The sequence below is a fragment of the Diabrotica undecimpunctata genome, chromosome 8 (genome assembly GCF_040954645.1).
Source record: "Diabrotica undecimpunctata isolate CICGRU chromosome 8, icDiaUnde3, whole genome shotgun sequence".
Classification (NCBI taxonomy): domain Eukaryota; kingdom Metazoa; phylum Arthropoda; class Insecta; order Coleoptera; family Chrysomelidae; genus Diabrotica; species Diabrotica undecimpunctata.
The window spans coordinates 119976386-120000981 of record NC_092810.1 but is presented as its reverse complement, the minus strand read 5'-3'; the positions used below and the strand labels follow the sequence as shown (position 1 = coordinate 120000981).

The 24596-nt window shown below is 31.7% G+C and overlaps 1 protein-coding gene across 1 annotated transcript in view; it reads left to right on the top strand.

Moving 5' to 3' along the window:
- The window catches only part of LOC140447918 (chorion peroxidase-like), a 95612-nt gene that overhangs the window by 49913 nt on the left and 21103 nt on the right, over window positions 1-24596 (top strand). Inside the window, exons 8-10 of the mRNA XM_072540850.1 lie at window positions 5491-5688; window positions 14655-14805; window positions 18423-18576. Coding sequence (XP_072396951.1) covers window positions 5491-5688; window positions 14655-14805; window positions 18423-18576 — 503 coding nt within the window. The remainder of the gene's footprint in view (window positions 1-5490; window positions 5689-14654; window positions 14806-18422; window positions 18577-24596) is intronic.

The following is a 24596-nucleotide window of genomic DNA, read 5'->3' as shown; positions in this document are numbered from 1 at the left end:
AGGTTTTCAAAACAATATAATTGTAAATGGATAACATATCAACTTCTGTCCACATTTTAGAAAACATATGAATAATTCAAAAAATAATAATTTTGACATATGGTACATTTTACAAATTTTATCTAGAATTTTACGCGAAATCCAAAAACACAATGATATACGGAATGTTCTATTTAAAATAACAAAGTTGTTACCACGCTTCCGGTATAACGGGAAGTAGTATGTCTGTCAAAATATTTTCTTTTAGTTCGTCATAACTTTTAATCCCCATAAACCAGATAATAAATATCATGTAAGTGGTTTTCGATATATAGATAGTGTAAGCTCGGCGTGAAATACCCTGTATATATATTCTTAAAAGTTTAAATTTTAATTTTTAATATTATTTGTTAGTTAATATTTGTAAGTATAATTTTAATTAATAATTATAATTACAAACAATTTTAATTACTGACGACAAAATACTAATATAATTTTCACTCTCAGGATTCTTGTGCGACTTTAGAAATACTCCTTCGTCCTTAAATTAGCCTGCTCAATACAAGAAAACCAAATCTCTTCAACAGAAAATAAATGTAACATTTAAAAATAAATGAAATAATAAAGAACCACAATCAATACAGCTTAGACATATAAAATATTGCCCCCTGACAAAATAATGCCCAGCCCAAATTAAACTAAATTAAAACAAACAAAAGATAACAAAAATCAATATAATAATAATAATTTGCTTCCCCTTCTTCTTGGTTTTATGGAAACTTGATTCTGTTTTTTAAGGTGCCTCCAGTAAATTATCGTTCCATCGTTTTCGTGGTCTTCCTACTGATCGTCTTCCTATTGGGGAACCGCCTTTAATACTCTATTTGTTGTCATTTAGCTTATATGACCGTTCCGTTCTACTCTCACATTTCTGACCTAGTCCTTGATGTTCTCCACCTTGCATCTACGTCATATATCTGTACTTCTAGCTCTGTCCCATAGAGTTTTGCCATCGATTTTTCTAAGTGTTTTCATCTCTGCTGTTCCTAACATCCTTTTTGTGCTCTCTGTGTCAGGTCGTGTTTATGCCGCGTATGTCATTCTTGGTCTGATGACTGTTTTGTAAATTCTGCCTTTCATTTCTTTCCTGATATTTTTATTTCTCCATATTGTTTTATTCAGGCAATCTGTTTTTCTCCTATTTGGTATCCTTTTTTAGTTCTTACTTTTTTTATTATTTCACCCATAATCAGGTTGAACAATAGAGGACTCAGGAATCTCCCGGTCTAATCCCATTTGAAGCTTTAATAGCGTCAGTTAATTCTTCTTCTACGTAATTTAGAAGTTCATTTGGTATTCTGTCCTCTCCTGGTGATTTTCTGTTACCTCCTAAATGTTTATTTCTTCATTTGACGTCACCTTTGGTGTTGGTGGTTCATTATCGTCACCTTTAGCAAATAGGGATCGAAAGCAGTCTGCCCATGTTTACTTTTAAATGTGTTTCATTTTTATTAGTTCGTTTATATCTTTTCTTTGTACTCTGATCATTCTTCATATTTCTTTTTGTGTTCCGTAGAAGTTGTGTTCCATCTGTTTTGAGAAGCTCTACCGGTGTTCCTTTTTTATTTGTCTAACTAAAGTATTAGTTTCATTTCTAACTCGGTTATAGTGGTTTTATGACTGTTGTGTTTGTTGTGTTCTGTACTGTAAAAAGGTTTTCTTTTTTTCTTCACTTCCTTGGGAAGGGGTTTCAAAATTGACGTTCAGCTTGTTCTGTTCTACGTCATTCAAGTACTTCTTATAACAATACAAAATACAGTACTTTACAAGAAGTAATGAAATAAATTTGTTAGATCTGTAATATATTATTTTTGTAGCAGCATATCATAGCAGTAGAATAAAATTGTAATATTAAATTGTATTATTTTATTTTAAATATGAATTTATTGTTAAGTAGAAGCAGAGATTGTTATTAGATTATGGTTTGTTAAAAAAAACGGGTGTGGCAGTCCAGTGGGACTGCCGGTAGAAGTTACACTTCTATACGCGCATTCGCCGTTACAAATTTATTTGGGAGTCAATATGCACAATCATTACATATGAAGACCACACGGAAGAAAGGCGAAATGTCAATTTTTTTTTATTTTTTGTTCAGAGCAGCAACATGTAGGTTTCTAGTAGTAGTTTTATGTGAGTCATTCAAACATGACTTTTAGAGTTAGAATAACGACTGACGATAAAACTACTGACGTCCCAGTTTGTTTTTAAGCTTTTCTAAGTCTTCATGGAATCCAAAAAAACACGCATTAACAAAACAACAGCTAGATAAAGTTATTGAACACATAAAACGTTTTAAAGGAAGAGAAAGCCATTATAGTAAAAATAAAACTAAGTACTAACTAAATGTAACTTCCGGATGACTTAAACATTAAGAAAATGTACACTATGTACAAACCCGATAAGGGCGCTCCTATGTCTTAAGAAACATATTGAAAAATCTTTAATAAGCATTTTAACATTAGTTTCGTCTATCCGCGGAGTGATACGTGTAGTGCTTGCGATCATTTCAAGGCTGAAATTAAGGTCCTTTACAATCAACTGAATGAAACAAACGATGCCTCTGAAAAACAAAAGATAGAAGTTGAGATAAAAAACAGCCTACACAAATCCAAAGCGGAAGCATTTTATGAAATAAAGAGAAAGGCGACGAAAGCAGCAATGCAGAATGTTAACTGTGAAGCAGTCGCTATTAATTTTGAAAAAAATTTATCCACTCCAATTATTCCGACCAACGACGTCTACTATAAAAGACAACTGACGCTTCACTCCTTTAACATTCATGTATTGTCAACAGGAAATGCTACATTTTATTGTTTTCCAGAAACCATAGGAGGCAAAGGTTCAAACGAAGTAGTGTCATTTCTGCACCATCTTATCTTTGTTCCGCTTGATCTGTCAATTCGTCACCTCCACATATTCTGTGATTCATGTGGCGACCAAAATATCACTGTTTTCCGTTATTCTCACTATTTAGTTAAACTGCAAAAAGGTTGGACTCCATCAAAGTAACTTTCCCAATACGAGGTCATTCTTACATGGAGTGCGATGGAGATATGGGTGTGATAAACCAAAAAATTATGGCTGAACTTCCTGAGGATTGGTACACGGAAACGAGATCATGTCGAGTAAAACCAAATCCGTTCGATGTCGTAGAGGTGGATCTATCACTTATAAGAAACTGGTTACTATTCTTGGATCAAATTTACTCAACTAAACCAACATATAAATCAAGACCAATCAGAGAACTCGACATATTGAAAGATCATCCACGCCTTTTCAAACACCGAGATTCCTATAATGGACAATGGGAGATGTCTATTATACGCAAACCGTTTACAAATTCCGATGAGATGCAACTACCTGAGAGGCAGTTTATTTTGCCACCAAAATTATATACAGGTGAGTTTGTTTTAAAAATTCCCTTCCTTTTCTCTTTATTCATATAGATGTTTTTTAGAACTAAGGAAAATTTCTAAGGAAAAATTCAACGATCTGGTCAACTTGAGTCAGTTTTGCACATCTGAAAGGCTAGATCGTTCTATAGAGGCTTACCTTACAACAAAAACGTAAACAAAATGAGGAGAAAATAATAAAAGCTAAACAAATGAAGAACAGAACAAAAATTGTTGTCATACATTTCGCTTTTTTCCCGTGTTTGTAGTTACTTGTGTTTCCATAAAGCAATGTTTCTACGTTTTACGTTTTATTTTAAATTCCGTTGATTAAATAATACGTTACAAAATAACTATGAAGACTACTTAAATAAAGAAGTACTCAAAATATTTAATTGTATGATTATAGTTAGGGTTTGAAAGTAAAAATTCAATTTTCTCGAATTAACCTCTTTGTGACATTTCGGCTTTCTTCCGTGTGGTATTCATATGTAATGCTATAGGTAAGACATAGCAGAAAGAGAAACAGAATTAATAACAACTTACTAACAATTAATAAACAACATTTGACCTGTAATAGGAGTATAGTAAATGAAGGATTGAATCAATATTTTGATAAAAATGTATATTTTTATTTTGATATATGTATGAAAGGAGTTGAATGCAAAAATTTTTTTACACATACTCTGGAGTAAAATTCATTGTTTATTTTGTTATTAATATAAAAATACAATACAATACACTGCAATATAATTCAATATAATAATACAATACAAATTAAAATGCAATATTTATAAGTATTTAAAAATAACAATAATATACATAAAAAAAATACACTACAATACAGTGTAACATAATTCAATATAATAATACAATACAAATTAAAATGCAATATTCATAAGTATTTAAACATGACAATAATATAGATAATGTTTGCTTTTCTACTTACGCATAATATTTTTAATTTACCATGTAATAATATTAATAAAAAGTCCTCCCCGACTGGGAATCGAACCCCGGTCCCCCGCGTGACAGGCGGGGATACTGACTACTATACTACCGAGGACATGACACAAATGTATTTCAAAATTGACAGTTCTGGGTCATACAGTGATTTATTGAGATTATTATTTTGAAATACAAAAGACTAATATAATTATGAACATTTAATAAATATTTTATTATATATATATATATATATATATATATATATATATATATATATATATATATATATATATATAATATTATATGTATATAATATATGATATTAAATATATATACAAAAGAACCATTTTTATATTCGAGAGAGGAAGCGAGAGAAAATATATCTTCTGTCTCTCTCTTACTCATTATCTTACATATGTAATGATTTCACAGATTCACTCCCATACAAATTTCCAACGTGGAGCACGCGTATAGAAGTATAACTTCAAAAAATAAATGATATTTATTAAAAGACAAACCAAACTTGTTTACTCTTTAGAAGTTATTGTAACACGCGCTTAAAAATAATTGCAATATTATATAACTCGAAAATTAAACGTCTTCATAAAAAAAGAATTTAGTGAGATTTTAATAACTAATTCAAATTTGAATCATGCTATCAAAAAAACTCTATTTAATTGTTAAAGTATTGTTTTGTTACATACCCTTAACTGCGGTCCTATGCTTTAGTGAAGCTGAGAACACCGACATCACTCCGTATATTCCACTCTCCGATGCGGATATATTATCGTCGTCAATAACCTTCTGAAATTTGGTACTATCGTATGGATTCTTCCGCCGCGCGCCGTCACTACTTTAAGAAGACTTGTTCTGCTTATATAAGCCCGCTGAGGCGGCCTTTGATTATTAGTATGGCGAACTGTTTTGTAAGCGATATTAGTTTAGATATTAGTGTGAATTGTACGCGATAATTCTTAATGTAATAAGAATTTGTGATATTTGTAATTTAGTGAGTTTTTTTGGAGCAAAATAAAGTTACTTAAACCACGTTTGCTTTACTTAATATATTACCTATAGAAATACATAAAATTATAATATTAATTTATTTTAGGGGATACCAGAACTAATCAAATGATTACATTGGTGGCACTGCATACAATATTTATGAGAGAACACAACCGGATTGCTGATATTCTCTCGCACTTGAATCCCAATTGGGATGACGAAGAGATATTTTTAGAAACCCGCCAAATAGTAATTGCCGAGCTGCAAGTTATTACATATAAAGAGTTTTTACCAATCATAATAGGTAATATTTTATTTCTTTTATTTAGGTTTAATGTGTCTATAATATAGTCACTGAGAAAATAAGATACACTATAAATTTACAGTGTACAAATAATAAAAACAAAATAAGCAATAACAAAAATTACATTAAAAAAAAAAAGAAAATATATAACTATCGTCTGATGTAAAACTGGTTATAGATTTCAAGTTGTTTCTTTTCATGGACATTTTTATTAAAAGACCAAAGATTTATTTATCATGAAGAGAAATCAGAGGACGTAACGTTTTGATTTTTTTAACGAGGGCTTTATTTATTGCCCTTATATGCATGTCTTGAAGATCCAAGTTCTAAAATTCTGTGTCACACGTCATAACTATTCCCTCATTAATAATACCGATCCGACATGAATAAAACCATTATTTTTCACAATACAATATTTATTTATTAGAATCTATCAGAGAAGAATATTAATTGAATCGGTGGTATTTGGCAGACCAAAAACTCATTTGAAACTACACTTGACAGAGAAAAAAAATTGCTGCGGATATCATTGCACGACAGAAAGAAAAATAAATGCCCTAAAACCAAAATAGAATTTACTGTTCTTCATGGGAATTCGCCATAATCTAAGTTTAAAATAAGCTTATTTTTGACGTTTCGATTTCTACTTCGAAAATCGTCCTCAAAACATAATATAAACTGCGAGGCATAAGTTAGGAATACAGCTTAATATTAAATAAACAATACAACAATTATACAACTGTGTAAGTCAATTAGGTCACTTATCTACATCAACAAATAATACTAGTTTTTGTTTTTTTTTATTTAACGAAATAAATAATTAAATTAAATTAAATTTATAAGTTGTTTCTAGTTTATTACCCCATAAAACAAAGCCGAAAAATCGAAAAATTACTGGGCGCTATATTTTAACTGGAATATCTGGGAAAAGTTAATAGATAGAAAATATTATCTAGTGGTTATCGAAACTTTTACTGCGTCATGACATTTAAGCAAAGAACGACTTTTTTCATTCCTTTCAATATTGTGAACGAACTACGCATTCTAGATAACAAAGTTCAACAGACTACTTTCTAGAAAATACTTCCTCTTTAAGGCCCGTTTTCACGCTACGTCTTATTGTACGTTTTGTTGGATAGGACAAATCCTATACAATAAAACGTGGCATGTAAACAGCAAAACGTACGTCTTGTCGAATCGAAATGAAATCCAAGGTCAGATCGTAGAAATGATGGGACAAGCATAGTTTTGCGAGAACTGATAGGATAAAACGTTACGTGAAAATACATGTTCAGACAAGTCGTCCGATCTTGACTTATTTGACGACTAGTTCCACTGCAGTTCGTTTCATTTTTCCCAAAAAAAGCCTAATAATGTCAGATTTGCGGCAATGCACCCACGATTTTCTCGGGGAATTTATTGAATTGTATAAAAGTTTTTAAGTAGTTATGTTCTAAAACCAAGTAGATTGCATTACAGGTTTCAGGAATTATTTGGCTTAACGCTGGTTTGGATATTATGATTGTGAACTCCAAGTCCTTGACGCTGCGTCCTGTTGTAAGATATCTGAGAGTTGCTGTGAGTCTTTCATGGGGTGTAATGGCTTTTCTCATGAGGTGTCTTATTTCAATATGTATAGTGTTACCAACTCTAGCAATTGACAATAGGCTGAGGTGTCCATTCGCAAATAATTGCGCCAGTCATCTGGTTCTCCTCTTTTAGTAACGAGACGTGGGGATTTATTCTTATAAAACTGTCTAACGCTAGAAATTGGATTCTTGCTATTTCCTTAAAATCTTTATATTGACAAAAAAGTAAATTAAATGTGTTTGAAAAAAAAAACCTACAAATTTAAAAATAATATGACCGACGCAAATATTAATTATTAGCTCATATTAGTTCTAAAAGGAACCGGGTAAAATTACCTTTTTATAATTTGCTTTATTATTAATAAAATATTACAGTGGGAAAACATTTTTATTTTCCTTGTATTTACCATTTTATATCAAGGTTTTAGAGTACGTAGTCACGAAACTGAAATTTAGCATTTGCTTTTATTTGCTGTAGTTAAATATATTTTAGCTAGGCTGAACTTTTATATTGATCAACTATGAAAACAAAGAGTACTAAACGAGTAAAACAAATACATTTAAAATATTTTATCTAATGGGTCAACTTTGGTTTAACTTTAAATTTATTGGAAAATTTGATACAGTTAAAAATGCAATATTTTTATTTATTTTTGGAGTTAAATTCTATTAAATTAAATATGACCTATAAAAATGGAAAAGTATGGCACTTACGAAAGGGGCTTGAAAAGTTCTGTTTTTATTATGTTTAAATATTTGATTTATGTTTAAATAAATAAATCTGAATTTGATAGATATTCTTTATTTATATATTGATAATAAATAACGTATTCTATGATGATAATATATATATATATATATATATATATATATATATATATATATATATATATATATATATATATAATGATATCCGTTTATGTAAAATGTGTTGAAATCACTGGTTTAATATTTACAAATATTAAATAATTGAAAGAAAAGGAATAAATATAAATAGCGAAAATATCTGACATAAGTGATAAATGTTGGATATTTGTACGCTTACTTTTACTTTTTGGTAAAAAAGCACTTACCATTTATCGAAAGGTGAAATAATTGTAGCTGGAGCAGTATTTCAACTCGGTAACTAACGTCTCGACGCTGGTGATGGGACGGAATGGGCGCGAAATAGTACAATTGTGAACGCGTAGATGTTACTATCCTGATTTCTGTTTTTTTGCTGCCAATCGCAGGGACCAAAAAACCCTCATTCGGTGGTCTATGATCTAGTTCGAGTAAATTCAAAGTAATGGGCGTGCTCCCATAAATTCAATCTTGATATTGTGTATGCAGTGATCTTATGAAAGGCAATAATTTAGATTAATGACTCAAAAAAACTGAGATTTTAAGAGTTTTGTGCATCCAACAGCAAATTAATGACAAACGTATTTCGTTGAACTTGAAAACATGCGACAATGCCAATTTTACAGAGTGCAATTTAAAAATTGAAGGTAGATTAAAAAAAAAGCTTCAACGTTATATACAAAACTGTTATTGCATACTATTATAAATATAGTGTTTTCATACACCCATATTTCATGAAGCATATTGTGCATTTTTATATACATTTGGTCTGTTGCTACACTGTTGGTCGGCACAGATAAAATAATAGAACTTTTATTTGAAACTTTTTTTTTGTATTCCCGAAATTAAGGAAAATAAGCGGGGGGTCAAAATATAATGAGAAACCCTGTATATTAGATTTTTTACGTGACATAGCTCGGTAGTTTGTACACTGAGAAAGATTACCTTGCTTAGGTATTGGTACTATTAACTTTTTTTTCCATTCTTTTGGTTTGGTATCTTCTCGTGCATCGATATTTTCGTTCGATTAATTGGTGTATTCTTTTTTGTAATACTACTTTTCCACCATTTTTAATCATTTCTAGTGTTATTTGGTTGCAGCACGGACCTTCTTTATTTTTTAAGCGCGTTATACATTATTCGATTTCTTGGGCTCTTGGTGATTGTTTAAGCTTTTTTAATGGTATTTCTGTTCCTCTAATTAGGGTGTATTCTTGTTTTGTATATTCAGTATCTTCGTATAAATTGTTCAGTCCATCGACTTTCATCTGGTGGTGTCATGTGGTGAACTCTTTTACATTTTTTATTAATTTTTTTTCGAAGCATGTAGTGGAAATTATCTTGATCTTTTGCAAGGATTACTTGGTAGTCTATAAAATGCAAGTTGTACAGTTTATGATCTCCATTAATTGAAATAATTGGAGTACCCATGTGTTCACTTTTTTTGCAGATATCCAAAATCCCTCTAAATCTCTAAATGTTGAAAGAGCGTAGGTGCAATCCAGCAGCCTTGACGGAGTTCTTTTTTCATCTATATATTTTTTGTCACTTTTTATCTAATCCTTATTGAACTCATATTGTTATACAACTCCCTCATAGTAATAAAAAATGGTAAAGCACTCTTCATATAACTTTACTATCATATACCTTTTAAACGTCAATAATTATCGTGCATCTTCATATTATGTTATAAGCTCTATCAATTGTTTATTTTAGAGGATACAGATTGTCTAAACAAACATTTTTTACCAACAATCTTCAAATCGGCTTTTAATTATCATCCCATACATTCTATAGAATAATTTGGTTACATTAATTACTATTTAAATGGGAATAAGCCACAATTAAAGGTTAAAATACGTTTATTGACGTTTCAATTTCCACTTCGGAAATCGTTCTCAAAATACAAACATTAGTGTTTGTGGAAATTGAAACGTCAATAAACGTATTTTAACCTTTAATTGTGGCTTATTCCCATTTAAATAATAATTAATTTAAAATGCCACAAGAAAATACAGTAAAACCTCCGTTAACCGAAATAATTGGAGGAGAGGCCGTTTCGGATAACAAGAATTTCGGTTAAAAATAACATTGCTTTTTATAATATTCTTGATCAAAGTATTGGTATTAAGAAATACTATGAGTTGATTTCGTAATGTTTTCTAATAAGTAGATCCAGTTTAAAGTAATAAAATTATGGAAAATAAACAAGTTTCACATGCTTTTTAAAGAAATCTTTTATTTTCTTTTGCGTTGTCGTTTGTCAACGATATTTTTCTCTCTCTCCATTGTTCATTTGCAGAACGTCATAAGTTTGCCTCACTCGATTGTTCGACGAAACGTAAAGTAATCTTAAAAGGACAAAACTTTATGCAATGACAACAAAAATTAAGAACCTAGCCGTGTCCCTAACTAATTAGGCCTACTGTATAAAATTCTTACCTCTAAGGCGTTGAAAGTCTCGTCGTGCCTGTTGCCTCTTGGGTCGTTATCTTCGTCGTCTGATATGCTTAGGTTGTATGGATAAAGAACCATATCAATGATGTCCTGGTCGATGAATTCACTTTTTGACTCATCGGCTGCTAACCACTCACGTATCTCTTCTTGGTTAATTTCGTCACATCCCGGCAAATTTTTTATGAAAGATTTAATTTTTTGTCGTTTCCTTACAATTTTCTTCTTCAAGATCGTCAATCAAAATCCCAGTTCGGGGACATCCCATCCAAATCCCATCAAAAAGTTTGTTCCAGCATTTTTCCAAAGTTGAAGATTTGATCTTGGCTCACGACTCAGCTCACCAATAAACAGGTTTCATTGTTAAAGATTTGAGAATTTCGGGTTTCGACCGAAAACATGTTTCGAAATCACTTTTCGATTAATTCGTCTCCTTTAATAACAGATGTCTTAAGAATGCTCCTCTATAATGTCTCTTGAATGTCTCTATGACTCCCTGGTCTAACGGCTGAATTAAGCTTGTGACATTCGGTGGCAAAAATCTGACAATTGTCACCATTTTGTAGATTTTGAGGGTGAGTTGGCGCATTGTCAACAAGCAACAATGCTTTGGTGGGAAGGTTTTTTGATTTTAAAAAGGATTTTACACTTGAGACGAATTCATTTTCAAACCATTCTAAAAATAAAGTGGTTGACATCCATGAACTTTTTTGGCTTCTATAACTGAAAGTGCTTTTTCGGAAATATCTTTTACAGCTCTTAGTTTTTGTGATTTTCCAACACACATAGACATCAATCGGTGAGTGAAATTAACGGAATTGTTTACGTTTTGCGACAAACATTTACTTTTTATTGACGAAATTATCGAAACTGTCAGCCGTTTCGGTTAAACGATGTTTCGGTTAAAAAGGTTTCGGTTAAGGGAGGTTTTACTGTAGCTTCAAAACAATAATTTGGTTACAATTAAAAATTCATATGCATATCATTGTGGTATGTTTTTAATTTACTTATATTTCCGGTAAAGGAAGTTTTTCTTTTTTAAAGGTTGTTTTGACTTCTTTACATCCCGCGTTACCTAAAAAATGTTCTACGTCATCACAGGTATTCTTACATATCTCAATCTTTGCTTCATGTACCGCTTATTTTTACTTCTTTAATAAGGCTGTTTATCATACATATTTTTCTTCCTCACAAGATTTGACTATTACACCATTTATTTTTATTTCTTATGCTATCCAACAGCTTTTATTGCAGCTTTGTCAATAGCTTTAGCAATAGGAGTAATATATTGGGTAAACATATTTTTCATAATTCATGTTCCAAAGCATAATCCTGTTTCTATGAGTTGTATAGTTTTTAAGTCTATCAGTAGGGTGCTAATCTGGCTGTAGACCCCCTCCTCGTTTATCCCGGCTTGGGATCGGTAACAGTTCTGTTGAGCTACTTGATCCACCCAACAACACTGCAGGTGGAGTCATATATTTATAAAAAAAATGTAACACATAGTAAAATACCGAAAGAATGGAGAACGAGCAAACTAGTTCTACTATTCAAAAAAAGAGTTAAAAAAAGCCAGAAAACTACAGAGGTATAAACTTGTTACCTACTACCCTAAAACTTACAACTAAAATTTTACAGTTTTTAGTAAAGCACTAAATAAGTTTGGCAGATGAACAACAGGGTTTTTGTAGTGGAAGATCGTGTCCAGATGCAATACTCGTTATAAAGCAAACTACTGAGAAATCACTAGAGTATAATAGACCATCATTTCTGTGTCTGATTGACTTAAAGAAAGCGTTTGACAGAATAAGACTCAAAGATGTAATCCATCTTCTGTATAATGGAGAAATTTCCCTAAATATTATAAAAACTATCGAAAACATCTACCAAAACAACAAAATGGAAGTCAGAATAGATGGACAACTTCCAGAACCTATAGAAATAGGCAGCGAAATAACACAAGGAGACTTATTGAACCCTATACTCTTTAATTTATTTATAAATGAAATCATCGAAAGCGTTAACAAAGGAATAGGATACAGAATGGAAAACAGAAATAAAAATACTGTGTTACGTAGATGATGCAATATTGATAGCCCAAGATGAGTTTGCAAAGACTGATCCACAGATTTAACATAGGAGCAAAAGAATTTAACATGACAATCTCATCTAAGCAAACTAAAACAATAGTAATTAGCAAAGAACCAACCAAATGTAAAATAGAAATTGATGGCATCAGTATTGAATAAGTAATGGAAATACCATATCTTGGAATTACACTATCCAGGTATGTAGACCTGAACAAAGAACTGAGAGATCAAGTCAAAAAGCAAATAGACTGGCAGGATGCCTTAATAACAATATATGGCATAACAGACACATTACCACTAAGGTGAAGTCAAGAATTTATAAAGCCAGTGTAAGACCAATAATGACGTATGTCTCAGAAACAAGACCCGACAGTCACAAGACAAAGGCTACTGAAAACGGCAGAGATGAGAGTACTGAGAAGAATTACAAGAAATAAGCTATATATATATATATATATATATATATATATATATATACATATATATATATATATATATATATATATATATATATATATATATTCACGGATTCTACAGTATTCACTGCTTTCCCTCGCTCAACCGTTTCCATTTCTCTCTGTTGTCCCATTCTCCATCGTTTAGGCCTCTTTACTCATAGCGTCGTCTACTTCGTTCCTCCAAGATTTTCGGGTTCGTCCTCTTTTCCTTCCTCCTATGTGGCTCCATTCGGTGATTCTCTTTATCTATCTGCTGTCGCTAGTTCTTCTTACATGTCCATACCACTTTAGTCTTTTTTGTTCTATGTATGTTAGTATGTCGGTTTCTATTGATGTTCTTTGCTTTAGTTCGTCATTACTTCTCCTATCCTTTCTTGTTACTCTGCAGCATCTTTGCAGGCATTTCATCTCTGTTGCTACTATCTTGCTGCTGTTCTTTTTGTTTATGATCCAATTTTCAGCCCAATATGTCATAATACTTCGCACTAATGTTATATAAATCTGTGTTTTTGTCTTCATATTTAGGTGTCTATCCCACCATACTGAGATAAGTTGTCGGATTGCTGTTTTTGTTTGTCCTAATCTTTGGGTAATTTCTTTCTCTATTCTTGCCTTTTTCGTGATTATAAACCCCAAGTATTTGAATTTATCCTTTCCTTTGATTGTTACGTTGTCATCAATTTGCAGATCTTCTATGTCTTCTTCATTTGTAGATAGGTACTCTGTTTTCGCGAGGTTAATATCTAGGCCAGCCTTGGTATATTCTTCTTGTAGTTTCTTAATCATGTAGCTGAGGTCGTCTTGGTCTTGTGCAATCACTACTTGATCGTCTGCAAAGCTTAACGTATATAGGTATTCGTTCCGTACCGGTATTCCCATGCCTTCGCATTTTCTGTTTCATGTAGTCAAGGTTTTCTCTAAGTATATTTTGAAAAGGGTTGAAGATGTGTAACAACCCTGCAGGAGCCCTTTTGTTGTGGTGAAGTTTCCTATGATTATTTTCCCATTTTAATGGACACTTTATTTTCTTTATACAGAGCTTTTGTAGCTTCTATAAGTTCCGTTTGTATTTCTAATTTGCACATTGCCTCCCATAGTTCTATGCCAAATGTATATCTCTATTTTTGCCTTTTTTTTCCAAGAGTTGTTCCAGTGTGTATATGTGGTCTATGCATGATCTTAAACCTATATACTTTAACCTTATCCTATAACCTGTGTTAAAAAAAAATAAGAAAATTGTCTCCGTTAAATGTTTCTGATAAGACAAATCTGTTTTTAATTCATTTTATTTTATAATAAATGCTGATGTATTAAATTTACGCAATTTTTAAAATCCACACGTACATTTGACATTATGCGACTGCCCCACCTATAAAATAAGAAATTAGATATCGTACCAGCCGCAAAATGATATGTTCTACATTTTTTATATTATATTTTTTTATTCCACACATCCAAAAATATGTTACTTTTTCTTAATAAAAATAATAAAAACAACAAATTTTGCCATTCTATGTTTATACTAATTTAAGGTGATATTACAATGGAAGAATTTGATCTTGGTCTGGAAGAAGGTTATGAATATTACTACGGTTATGATCCAAAGGTGGAACCTTCCGTTATAAATGAGTTCTCTACAGCAGCATTTCGATTTGGACATTCAATAGTCGACGGAACCTTAAAGTAAGTAATAACACGAAGGAACAAAATGAAAAGGCTTGTAATTGTTTTTATATTTTAATAAAAAATTGTTATCAATAAAAAGAAATATACTAATATATAAATATATTAAGAAATTAGTGACACATAAAAGACGGAATCAATAAAAGTCATTCTCCTTTTTTTTCACCAGTGCTCTGTAAGTTATTTTAGATATTAACAGTACAACTTTACGTTTATTTTTAGTTAATCGTTTGTAGAGGTGAATGCATTTCTAAATAGCCATAATATGATAAGAAAACTCTTTTTGTTTTAATCTTGCCGTCCATTTGTTCCCATGAATTTGGACGAAATACTGCCAGGAACGGCATAATTAAGGCTATAATCCTCCAGAGGTCACTAGCTCTTTCAGACATTGCAGAAGGCAACACTGCGTTGCCTCTATCATGCATCACCTGAACACGGTAGTGTTACACCTTGGGATTAGTGAAATATGATGAGCCAGCTGTTGTACGGCTGTCTGTGATTTGTCCACTGTGTTGCAGTTACCCGACTGTATACAGCTAGTTTGCTAGTTTTGATTTTCCTCCTATGGTTAGCCAAGATTTCGCGCACAAAAACACAGACACTATCAAACAATAAACGGTTGTTAATACATTGTTGGAAATAAAAGATTGTTCCTTCATACATTGTTTGGATGAAGTATGTTTCTTAACAAAGAAGCACAGAAAAATTAGTGGATTTCGTTAAAATTGCCGAATGATTTGGTAGTTATCGTCCACTCGTAGCATCAACTTCTTCTTCTTCTTCGTCTAGCCATTCACGTCCACATCTGAACATAAGTCTTCCTTTCCATTGTTTTTTATTGTACGCTACTTGTAGCCAATTTTTCCCGGCAGTCCTTTTCAGATCATCTGTTCATCTCATAGGAGGTCTGCCTCTAGGTCTTTTGTGTTGGTATGGTCTCCAGGTTAAAATTGATCTGTGCCATTTGTTTAGATCGCTCCTAGCTACATGTCCAGCGTATTCCCATTTCAACTTTAAAATGATTTTTGCACCACATCGGTGACTTTGGTTTTCTGTCTTTGTCTCTGTTTTTTTGTCCTTAAGTGATATACCTAGCATTGCTCTTTCCATCGCGTGTTGAGTGACTCTAAGTATATTCATATTCTTTGTTGTGATTGTCCATGTTTGTGCCGCATAAGTTAATATCGGAATAATGCATGCATCAACAACTTTAGATCTAAGATGTAATTGAATTTGTTGATTTCTGAGTATATAGTTCAGTTTACCGAATGCTGCCCAAGCTAACTTTCTTCTTCTTTTTATTTCTTTAGTTTGAATTTCCCTATTTAGTATTATTTTATGTCCTAAGTATATATATTCTTTAACTTTTTCTATAACTTTATCGTTTATTATTGTCACGGTGTCTTCGGAGTGCATGACTTTTGTTTTGTTTAAATTCATTTTCAGTCCTATTTTAGAAGATTCGGTATGTAGTTCTAAAAGCATGGTTTGCATTTCTTGTAGGTCAGTAGCTATCAGGATCAACTACAGGTAAAAAAATCTTGTACTAACCGCCGTTTTTGCAGTCGGTCAATGAGAGGAGTTCAGAGAGAGTCGTTCCAGCGGCTAAACAAAATAGTCGTGTCTTAGTTAGGTGTGGAGGTCCGCTTTGCCATCATCAATACTTTTGTGGTTACTGTATGTAAAAAGATATCGTTTTCGATAGCGGGTACTATCATTCTATTGGGGTATAGTACAACCACCGAAATTTGTTAACAAAACTATACGTGCTGCTACATCGAGTACCATTTACTTGATGTTATATTTAAATACGTTTATTTGCTACAAATCCATGATTTTCTGTGCTGAACTCTACTGAGTCTTGTGCCGCGAAAGAGTCATTTTAACCTTTATTTATATCTGGATTAAAGCGGTTGACTGGTTTGCCCAATATATAATTTTTCAATGGCATGATAAAATCTAGTTCCAAATGTAATATTATTTATTACAACCTACCTACCTAAACCTAGACCTAAACCTAAACTCAAGAAATACTAATTTTATATTAAATATAGTATGGTTCAAGAAACTTCCTAAAGCAATATTATACTTGTTTAAAATTATCCCAATGTTCTTCTATATTTATCTGGTAACCAGCTGTAAAAGTCATTGGCCTATCCTGCCGTATTATATTTTAGCATACTTCTTATTTCTTTTGTAGACAAGCGGTTTAGGTTGTGCGATATATATATATATATATATATATATATATATATATATATATATATATATATATATATATATACAATTTGTATCACAATAATATTTAGTTTGTGAAACAGCTGTGTTTTATACGCTAATTAGTTTAGCTTTTGTGAAGCAATCTGTGTTATGAATAACTACTGGTTTTAAATAACGCATAATTTAATTTGTAAATATTAGATATTTATATTATCTTCTGTATGTATATTTAATTTGTTTATTGATTTTACTTTTTAAATTAAGTTTCAAATAGTCCTCTTGGTTTTATTTTCTATGGTAATATACATACCCAATGTGAAAGGGAGAAAACCAGCGAGTTCTAGAGTGATCATAAATATTCATTCTCCCTTTCTGTCAGCTTTATATGTCATTGTATGTTCAAAAAGCAACAAAGTGAGCACGCTGTAAGTATTTGTGTGTGTATGTTTTTGGGTTTGTATATGTAGGTCAGGTTCAGTCCAAATATCCACGGTATTGACATAGTTGCAGGCCCTATGCCATATTATGAGTTGATCCACGGATATTTATTTGATACTATCCTATTCAAATATCGTGTTTATTCATCGTTGTGTCTGTGGTTTAAATTCTTTTACTAGATATGTGACTTTTAAGAAAAGTTTTCTTCTAGATTCTTGGTGATAAGCATGTTCTTTTAGTTGTGCATATTTGATTTTAATATAAGTATTTTTCTCCCTTCTGGACAAGTGTTATTATAGTTAAATTTATGGTGCCTATCTCTATTTTGTGTCGTACTGAATATTTGATGTACCGCTTCTAGTTTTCATCTTTCTTCAAAATGGATGAGAGTCTCTTCAGTCATCCAATGTTTTTTCTATTTACTTTTTTTGGTTTGTGTTATTGATGGTTATAGTAATCCACTTCTTTGTGTCTTTCCATGTTTTGTCAAGGTCTCCAGTAGTCACTGATAGGTCAGCGTTTGCTAATGTTTCTGTGTATTCTTCTGGGTATCCTGGAACAAATTTTTGTCTTTTATTTGCAATTGGCTTTTTGTGTAGCTTAATGCGGAAATCTTTTGTGTTCGGGAACCACAGTTCGCAGTTGGTTTTGTCTTCACATTTATAACCAAGCTAGTACTGAGTACTACTCTACAAGTGGCTCTAAGCTTAAGTCATATTATTGGAATAGTAGAAAGGAAAATAAATAACCAGAAGTATTTTTTAGACAACCACGTTTCACTGTCAATATATCATTTCTAATATCAGTTTTTTATTATTTTTTTTTATTCTGTAATCAAAACTGTTTTAAACATTTTCCAAATTAAAACAAATAAAAATATTAGTAAATTATATTTTACAAGTACATAAACTGGTTATAAAAAATCTTTTAAACTGACTAACATGTTTTTTAAATAGAATTTATGGACTACACAAGCTGGAAGAAATGATATCCATTCCTGAAGTAATGTTTTACCCATCCCAAATGAGAAAAAGTAAATTCCTAGATAAAGTATTAAGTACCCTTACAACAGAACCTATACAGGAAGTCGATGGATCTTTTACAGAGGCGGTAAGTTAGTTTAATCAAAACATGTATAAATGTACCAGCTTTATGCATTAAATAACTGTAAAAATAGTTTACTGTTAGTGCGGTATCCATTATCATGTATTGGAGCTATCTTTTATTTTTGAAGTTATACTTCTATATGCGCGCTCCACGTTGGAAATTTGTATGGGAGTGAATCTGTGAAATTATTACATATGTAAGATAATGAGTAAGAGAGAGACAGAAGATATATTTTCTCTTTCTCTTCCTCTCTCGAATATAAAAATGTTCCTTTTGTATATATAATTTAATATTATATATATTATATAAAGATAAATATACATATAATATTATACATATAATAAAATATTTATTAATATTATTATTTAAGTGATATGTTTTGTATTATTTATTAAATGTTCATAATTATATTATTCTTTTGTATTGCAAAATAATAATCTCAATAAATCACTGTACGATCCAGAACTGTCAATTTTAAAATACATTTGTGTTATGTCCTCGGTAGTGTAGTAGTCAGTATCCCCGCCTGTCACAGGGAGACCGGGGTTCGATTCCAAGTCGTGGAAGACTTTTTTATTAATATTATTACATTATTGTCATTTTTAAATACTTATGGACATTGCATTTTAATTTGTATTGTATTATTATATGGAATTATGTTGCACTGTATTGTAGTGTATGTTTTATGTATATTATTATCATTTTTAAATACTTATGAATATTGCAGTTTAATTTGTATTGTATTATTATATTAATAACAAAATAGATAATGAATTTTACTGCAGAGTATGTGTAAAAAAAATTTGCATTCCACTCCTTTCATACATATATGAAAATAAAAATATACATTTTCATCAAAATATAGATTCAATCCTTCATTGTTATTAAGTTGTTATTAATTTGTTTCTCTTTCTGCTATGTCCTACCTATAGAATTAAATATGTAATGATTGTGCAGATTGACTCCCAAATAAATTTGTAACGGCGAATGCGTGTATAGAAGTGTAACTTCCACCGGCAGTCCCACTGGATTGCCACACCCGTTTTTTTTTAAATCGCAACGTATGTGAAATGAAATATAATAGATAATTTATTTCCTCTACTCTTTAAAAATGCTAAAGACGTGATGGAATAATAAATAGTTAACTAAACAACTGAAGATATTTTAGAACACTTTTTCTTCAGGTACCATCTTCGCTGCGAAAAGGTTGGCTATCATCATGGCTCTTTTACTTTACAAACAGCCGCTCTGAACAGTTAATCCGAACCTTATTCAAACCATTCTCTCAAATATCTGATCCAGGATATTAGCGCGTAACAAAAGCCTCTTGTGCACTTGTGTTTGCACAGTCGCACTCTATACTGGTGCTACGTAAATAATGTATAACTTCGTGTAAAACCCTCCTCCTTTCGGATTTGGGTCCCCTAATATAGAACATGTTACCAAATTAAAATAGAGCTTCGCAGGACATAATGCCCGACTGAAAGATAAAAGTTGAATATTTAAGGCCAAAGAGAGAGGGAAAAATATATTCGGCATTACCCTCACCAGCACCATCGCCTTTTCCGCCGCCTTATGGGTCACCTCTCAGACGGGCTTTTTTAACTCCCAGTCTTATGTAAGATCACTCCTAGGTTATTAACGTACTTCTTAGGTGTGATCGCCGAACCTGCATAATCAAACACAATTCCATCTCTCTTTCTCAGACCTTTAAGTTCTACCACCTCTGTCTTCTTCGCCGCGAGACTCAAACCATGGTCTTTTATCTAGTACTGGATCAGGATACTTATATACCATACCCGGAATAAGAGTTTCTCCGTGTCCCACGCTGCTACCAGCATCGCGAGTACTTAGAGAATACTTTAATATCAGCGTTGTTTACCTATTTTCTAATGGTCCTTTGAGTAAAATAAATTAAAATTAAACAAATTAGAGAAATGAGATGCCCAGTAATTAGAAACCTAAATCGTTGAAAACATAATACACAAACATTAAAATATTAATTTTTGAATAATGGGGGATTTATATGACTGTGCCATTATACATCAATTCGCCACATTCTGGATAATAGTGATTCTATTTCAGTTTGGCTTAAAACTTTATATTCTTAAAGTTTATGAAACTAAAATGCAATAGGTTTCGATTGTGATATTAAAGTTATATAATCCTGCAAAATTAAGCAATATGATATTCAGGATTTTAGGCGTTCGTTGTGAGTGTTTTGTATGTGTACATTGTGTTCAGGGTCTGCAGTTCTTGCTTTGGAATTATTTCTTCATGGTGTTACGTCTGTAACTGAGGTAGACGTTATCAAAGGCGATGTGGCAACGAGGGGTAATGAACCTTGACCTTCGCTCCTTTTATAATGTCTGCTGCAGTTACAGAAGATACATTAAAAAAAAACACTTATTCGATATTATCGCCTGTAAACACTGAATACAATGTAGCGTAATCAAGATATTGTTATTTGTTTTAAATCATTGTAGGTAATGTTTACATTGTTTTAAAATCTTATTTTACATTTTTTTCGTAGTGATGTATCATTATATTTGATTAATATATTATTTTTGCTTCGAAAGAATATATTTAAAACATTTATTTTAATTTTTCATTTTTGTTCTAAAGAGAATAATAAACTACCTATATAAATGTTTGTTTCTACTTCCAAACGTTAAAAGAATACGAAAGTCCCTTATTATTTTGTAGCGAGTCTTTGAAAATTATTGTTTGAAAACCTAGTTAACGTACCACTTGGACCATCTTAAGAGACTCATATATTTATTTTTCTCATGTGAGGATATCCCCAAAGGTCGCTTTGGGATAAAAAACGTTAAAGTTAAAGCGGAAAAACTAATTGATTATCTCGAAAACAAGAACGTAAATCGTTTTAGATAATCCCGTCACACATTTTTAATATGTTAGGGTTTGATATCAGGATTTACTAGAGCCGAATAAGAAAAACCATTAAAAAGCACCATTATTAGAAACAAACCATTATTAGAAAACACAAATAATTTTGCTGCAGCTTCTATGTCATGTTCTTAATTGATTAATGGATATTTAAGTGCTCATACCTTCTTCACATCATTTATACAGGGTGAGTCATAACTATTGGAACATAGTCTAAGGACAGGTTATTTGGACCAAAATATGGCTATTGGGTCAAATATGCCTTAGTAAAATGTTGCTGAGAAAAAAGATACAGGGTGTTAAAGTTTTATTTTTCATTTTTTGCTAATAGTTTCCCTGTATATTTATAAATTGCTATCAAAATTGGCACAGAGGCATAATATTAGACAAGAAATAGTATTTTATTTACAATTTTACGTTTTGTCATAGAGAGCGCCACGTGGATCATTCCTAATGATCAAATTGAGTCTAAACTTTTTCTGATGAAACTTCTTAGTAATTTTTATTAGAAAATATGACGTAAACATCATTTTTAGGTAAAATTGGTACTCTTGTTTAAACATGATAATTTCAACCGTTTTCGATAAAAGCGCAGTCGAACTGCTTAGAGTATTAAAAAAGGATTTCAAATATTATTTCATTTATGAAAAGTATGCTTTGGACTGTCAGATAATTGTTGTTGGTAAATGTCATTTGTTCAGATTAAATTATTTTTGATGTGACAGTGTAGTGTAATGTTGCATTTTTTAAAAGTAATCATTACTTTTTTTGATTGAAATGCCTCGTCAAAATCATTTTACTAATGAAGAAATGCGAGATATGATTTGCGTATACGCACAAGAAAATTTTTGCGCTCGCTCGGCAGCCAGAAGGTATGGAATGTTATACGCAAACAGAAGGCAACCAAATCACAAAACTTTTGCAAGACTATATCGTAGTTTAGGTGAAACTGGGTCATTTCACACTAAAAATCGGGGTGGTCGACCGAAACAAATCACACCAAATCAAGAAGATGAACTTTTGGTTCGAGTAGATGAAAATCCTGAAATAAGTTCACGACATCTATCAGCAGCAACAGGAGTAAGTCAGTCGTCTATTGTTAGAATTCTAAAAAAAGAGAACCTCCATCCTTATCACTTCACTCCTGTTCAAAATTTACTTCCAACAGATCTTCCACGACGGTTACAGTTTTGCCAACTAATTCTGAATAAACATCGCAATGACAGACACTTTATTAAGAATATTATGTTCACCGACGAAGCAACTTGTACCAGACGAGGGGTTTTAATTGGCGAAATAGTCATTATTGGGAAGAAGAAAACCCGCATGCTATTAAAGCTAGACATTTTCAGCATGAGTTTAAATTGAATATTTGGTGTGGCATTATAGGCGACCAACTACTAGGGTCTTATGTTCTTCCTCCGAATTTAAATGGAGATTCTTATTTATTCTTTCAGATGATCTGTCACTGGATGTAAGAAGAAAAATATGGTTTCTGCAGCTCATTTTTCATTAGCTGTTAGAAATCATCTTAATGACGTATTTCGTCAACGATGGATTGGCAGAGGCAGTGATTTTCAATGGCCACCAAGAAGTCCTGAGTACAACCCGCTAGATTTTTATTGTTGGAGACATATGAAGTCCTTAGTTGATGCCAATGAAATTAATACACGAGACGAACTTTGGAGATACATTCAAAATGCAGCTAATCTTATAAGGGGACAGAATAATATTTTTTTAACGTCCGAAAATCCTTTATAAAAAGGATTAGAAAAGGCATAGAAATCGAAGGAGATTATGTAGAACATTTAGTTTGAGTTTTTGTGAGTTCTTTTAAGTTAAAGTGTGTTTAGTTTTGGTTTATCGTCAAAACGGAAACCTTACGTTAGTTGCAACTTTGTTTATTAGTTTGGTATTTGATAGTGGAATTGTAAATAAAATCCTATTTCTTGTCTAAGATTATGCCTATGTGCCCATTTTGATAGCAATTTATAAATATACAGGGAAACTATTAGCAAAAAACGAAAAACAAAAATTAACTTTAACACCCTGTATCTTTTTTCTCTGCAATATTTTATTAAGGCATATTTGGCCCACTAGCCATATTTTGGTCCAAATAACCTGTCCTTAGTCTATGTCCCAATAGTTATGACTCACCCTGTATCACCCTGTATCACCATTTTTATTAGGGACACTTGAAAAGAACAATTTATAAAACTAATCCAGCAGGTTTTAAAGAGCCTTGTAAATCCGGAGAAACTACCATCGTTTAATAAACTGTCAAATTGACAATATATACAATAGCACTAAAGGCCTTAGAGGCCCATGGCTTAAAAAGTTTGTTCTTTCCTCATTTTCGCTTTCCTTTATGTACTGAGATCTTCTCTGGCTCGATATGTGATTTTTCTCCATTCCTTCTTGTTATTCATTTTTCTTTTCTGGCCTTCTAGTCCAATTTCTTCCATATCTTTTTCTACCTCCTGATTCCATCTATGTTTTGGCCTTCCTTTTTTCTTTTTTAAAGTTATAGTGTAGTTTAGTACCCCTTTTGGAGACCTCGTGTTCGGCATCCTTTCTAGGTGACCTCGCCATCTTAGTCTCTGTGCCTTTATGACTCCTATTATGTTAGGTTGATTATATAATTTCTTTAATTCATCATTTGATCTTCTTATCCATAAACCGTCCCTTATTATTCCTCCATATATCTTCCTCAGGATTTTCCTTTCCCATCTCTCCAGTAAATTCCAGAACAAAATTTACAAATTGACAATAGAGGACATTTTAAACACTTGTTTAGGTAGACATTAATTTTGCAATGTAGTAAACATTTAAGTACCATGTTCAAATTTAGTTGTAAATAGTTTGGGCGTTTTTAGGGTTTTATTTTATCTTGTTAAATTTTTCCTGACTACATAAAATCGAAAGTATTGTATACGGTTGAACTGGTATTGAAGTGGAGATTTTGATAAAGGTACAATATACACTGTTGTATTTAAAAACCAAAATGTCTAATGGTATCAAAAATATTATTAATCTGACAACTTTACAAACATCAAATTTCAAATCTTCATATTGAAAAATAGGTGTATTCCAGTTTTTTTTTACAATTTGGA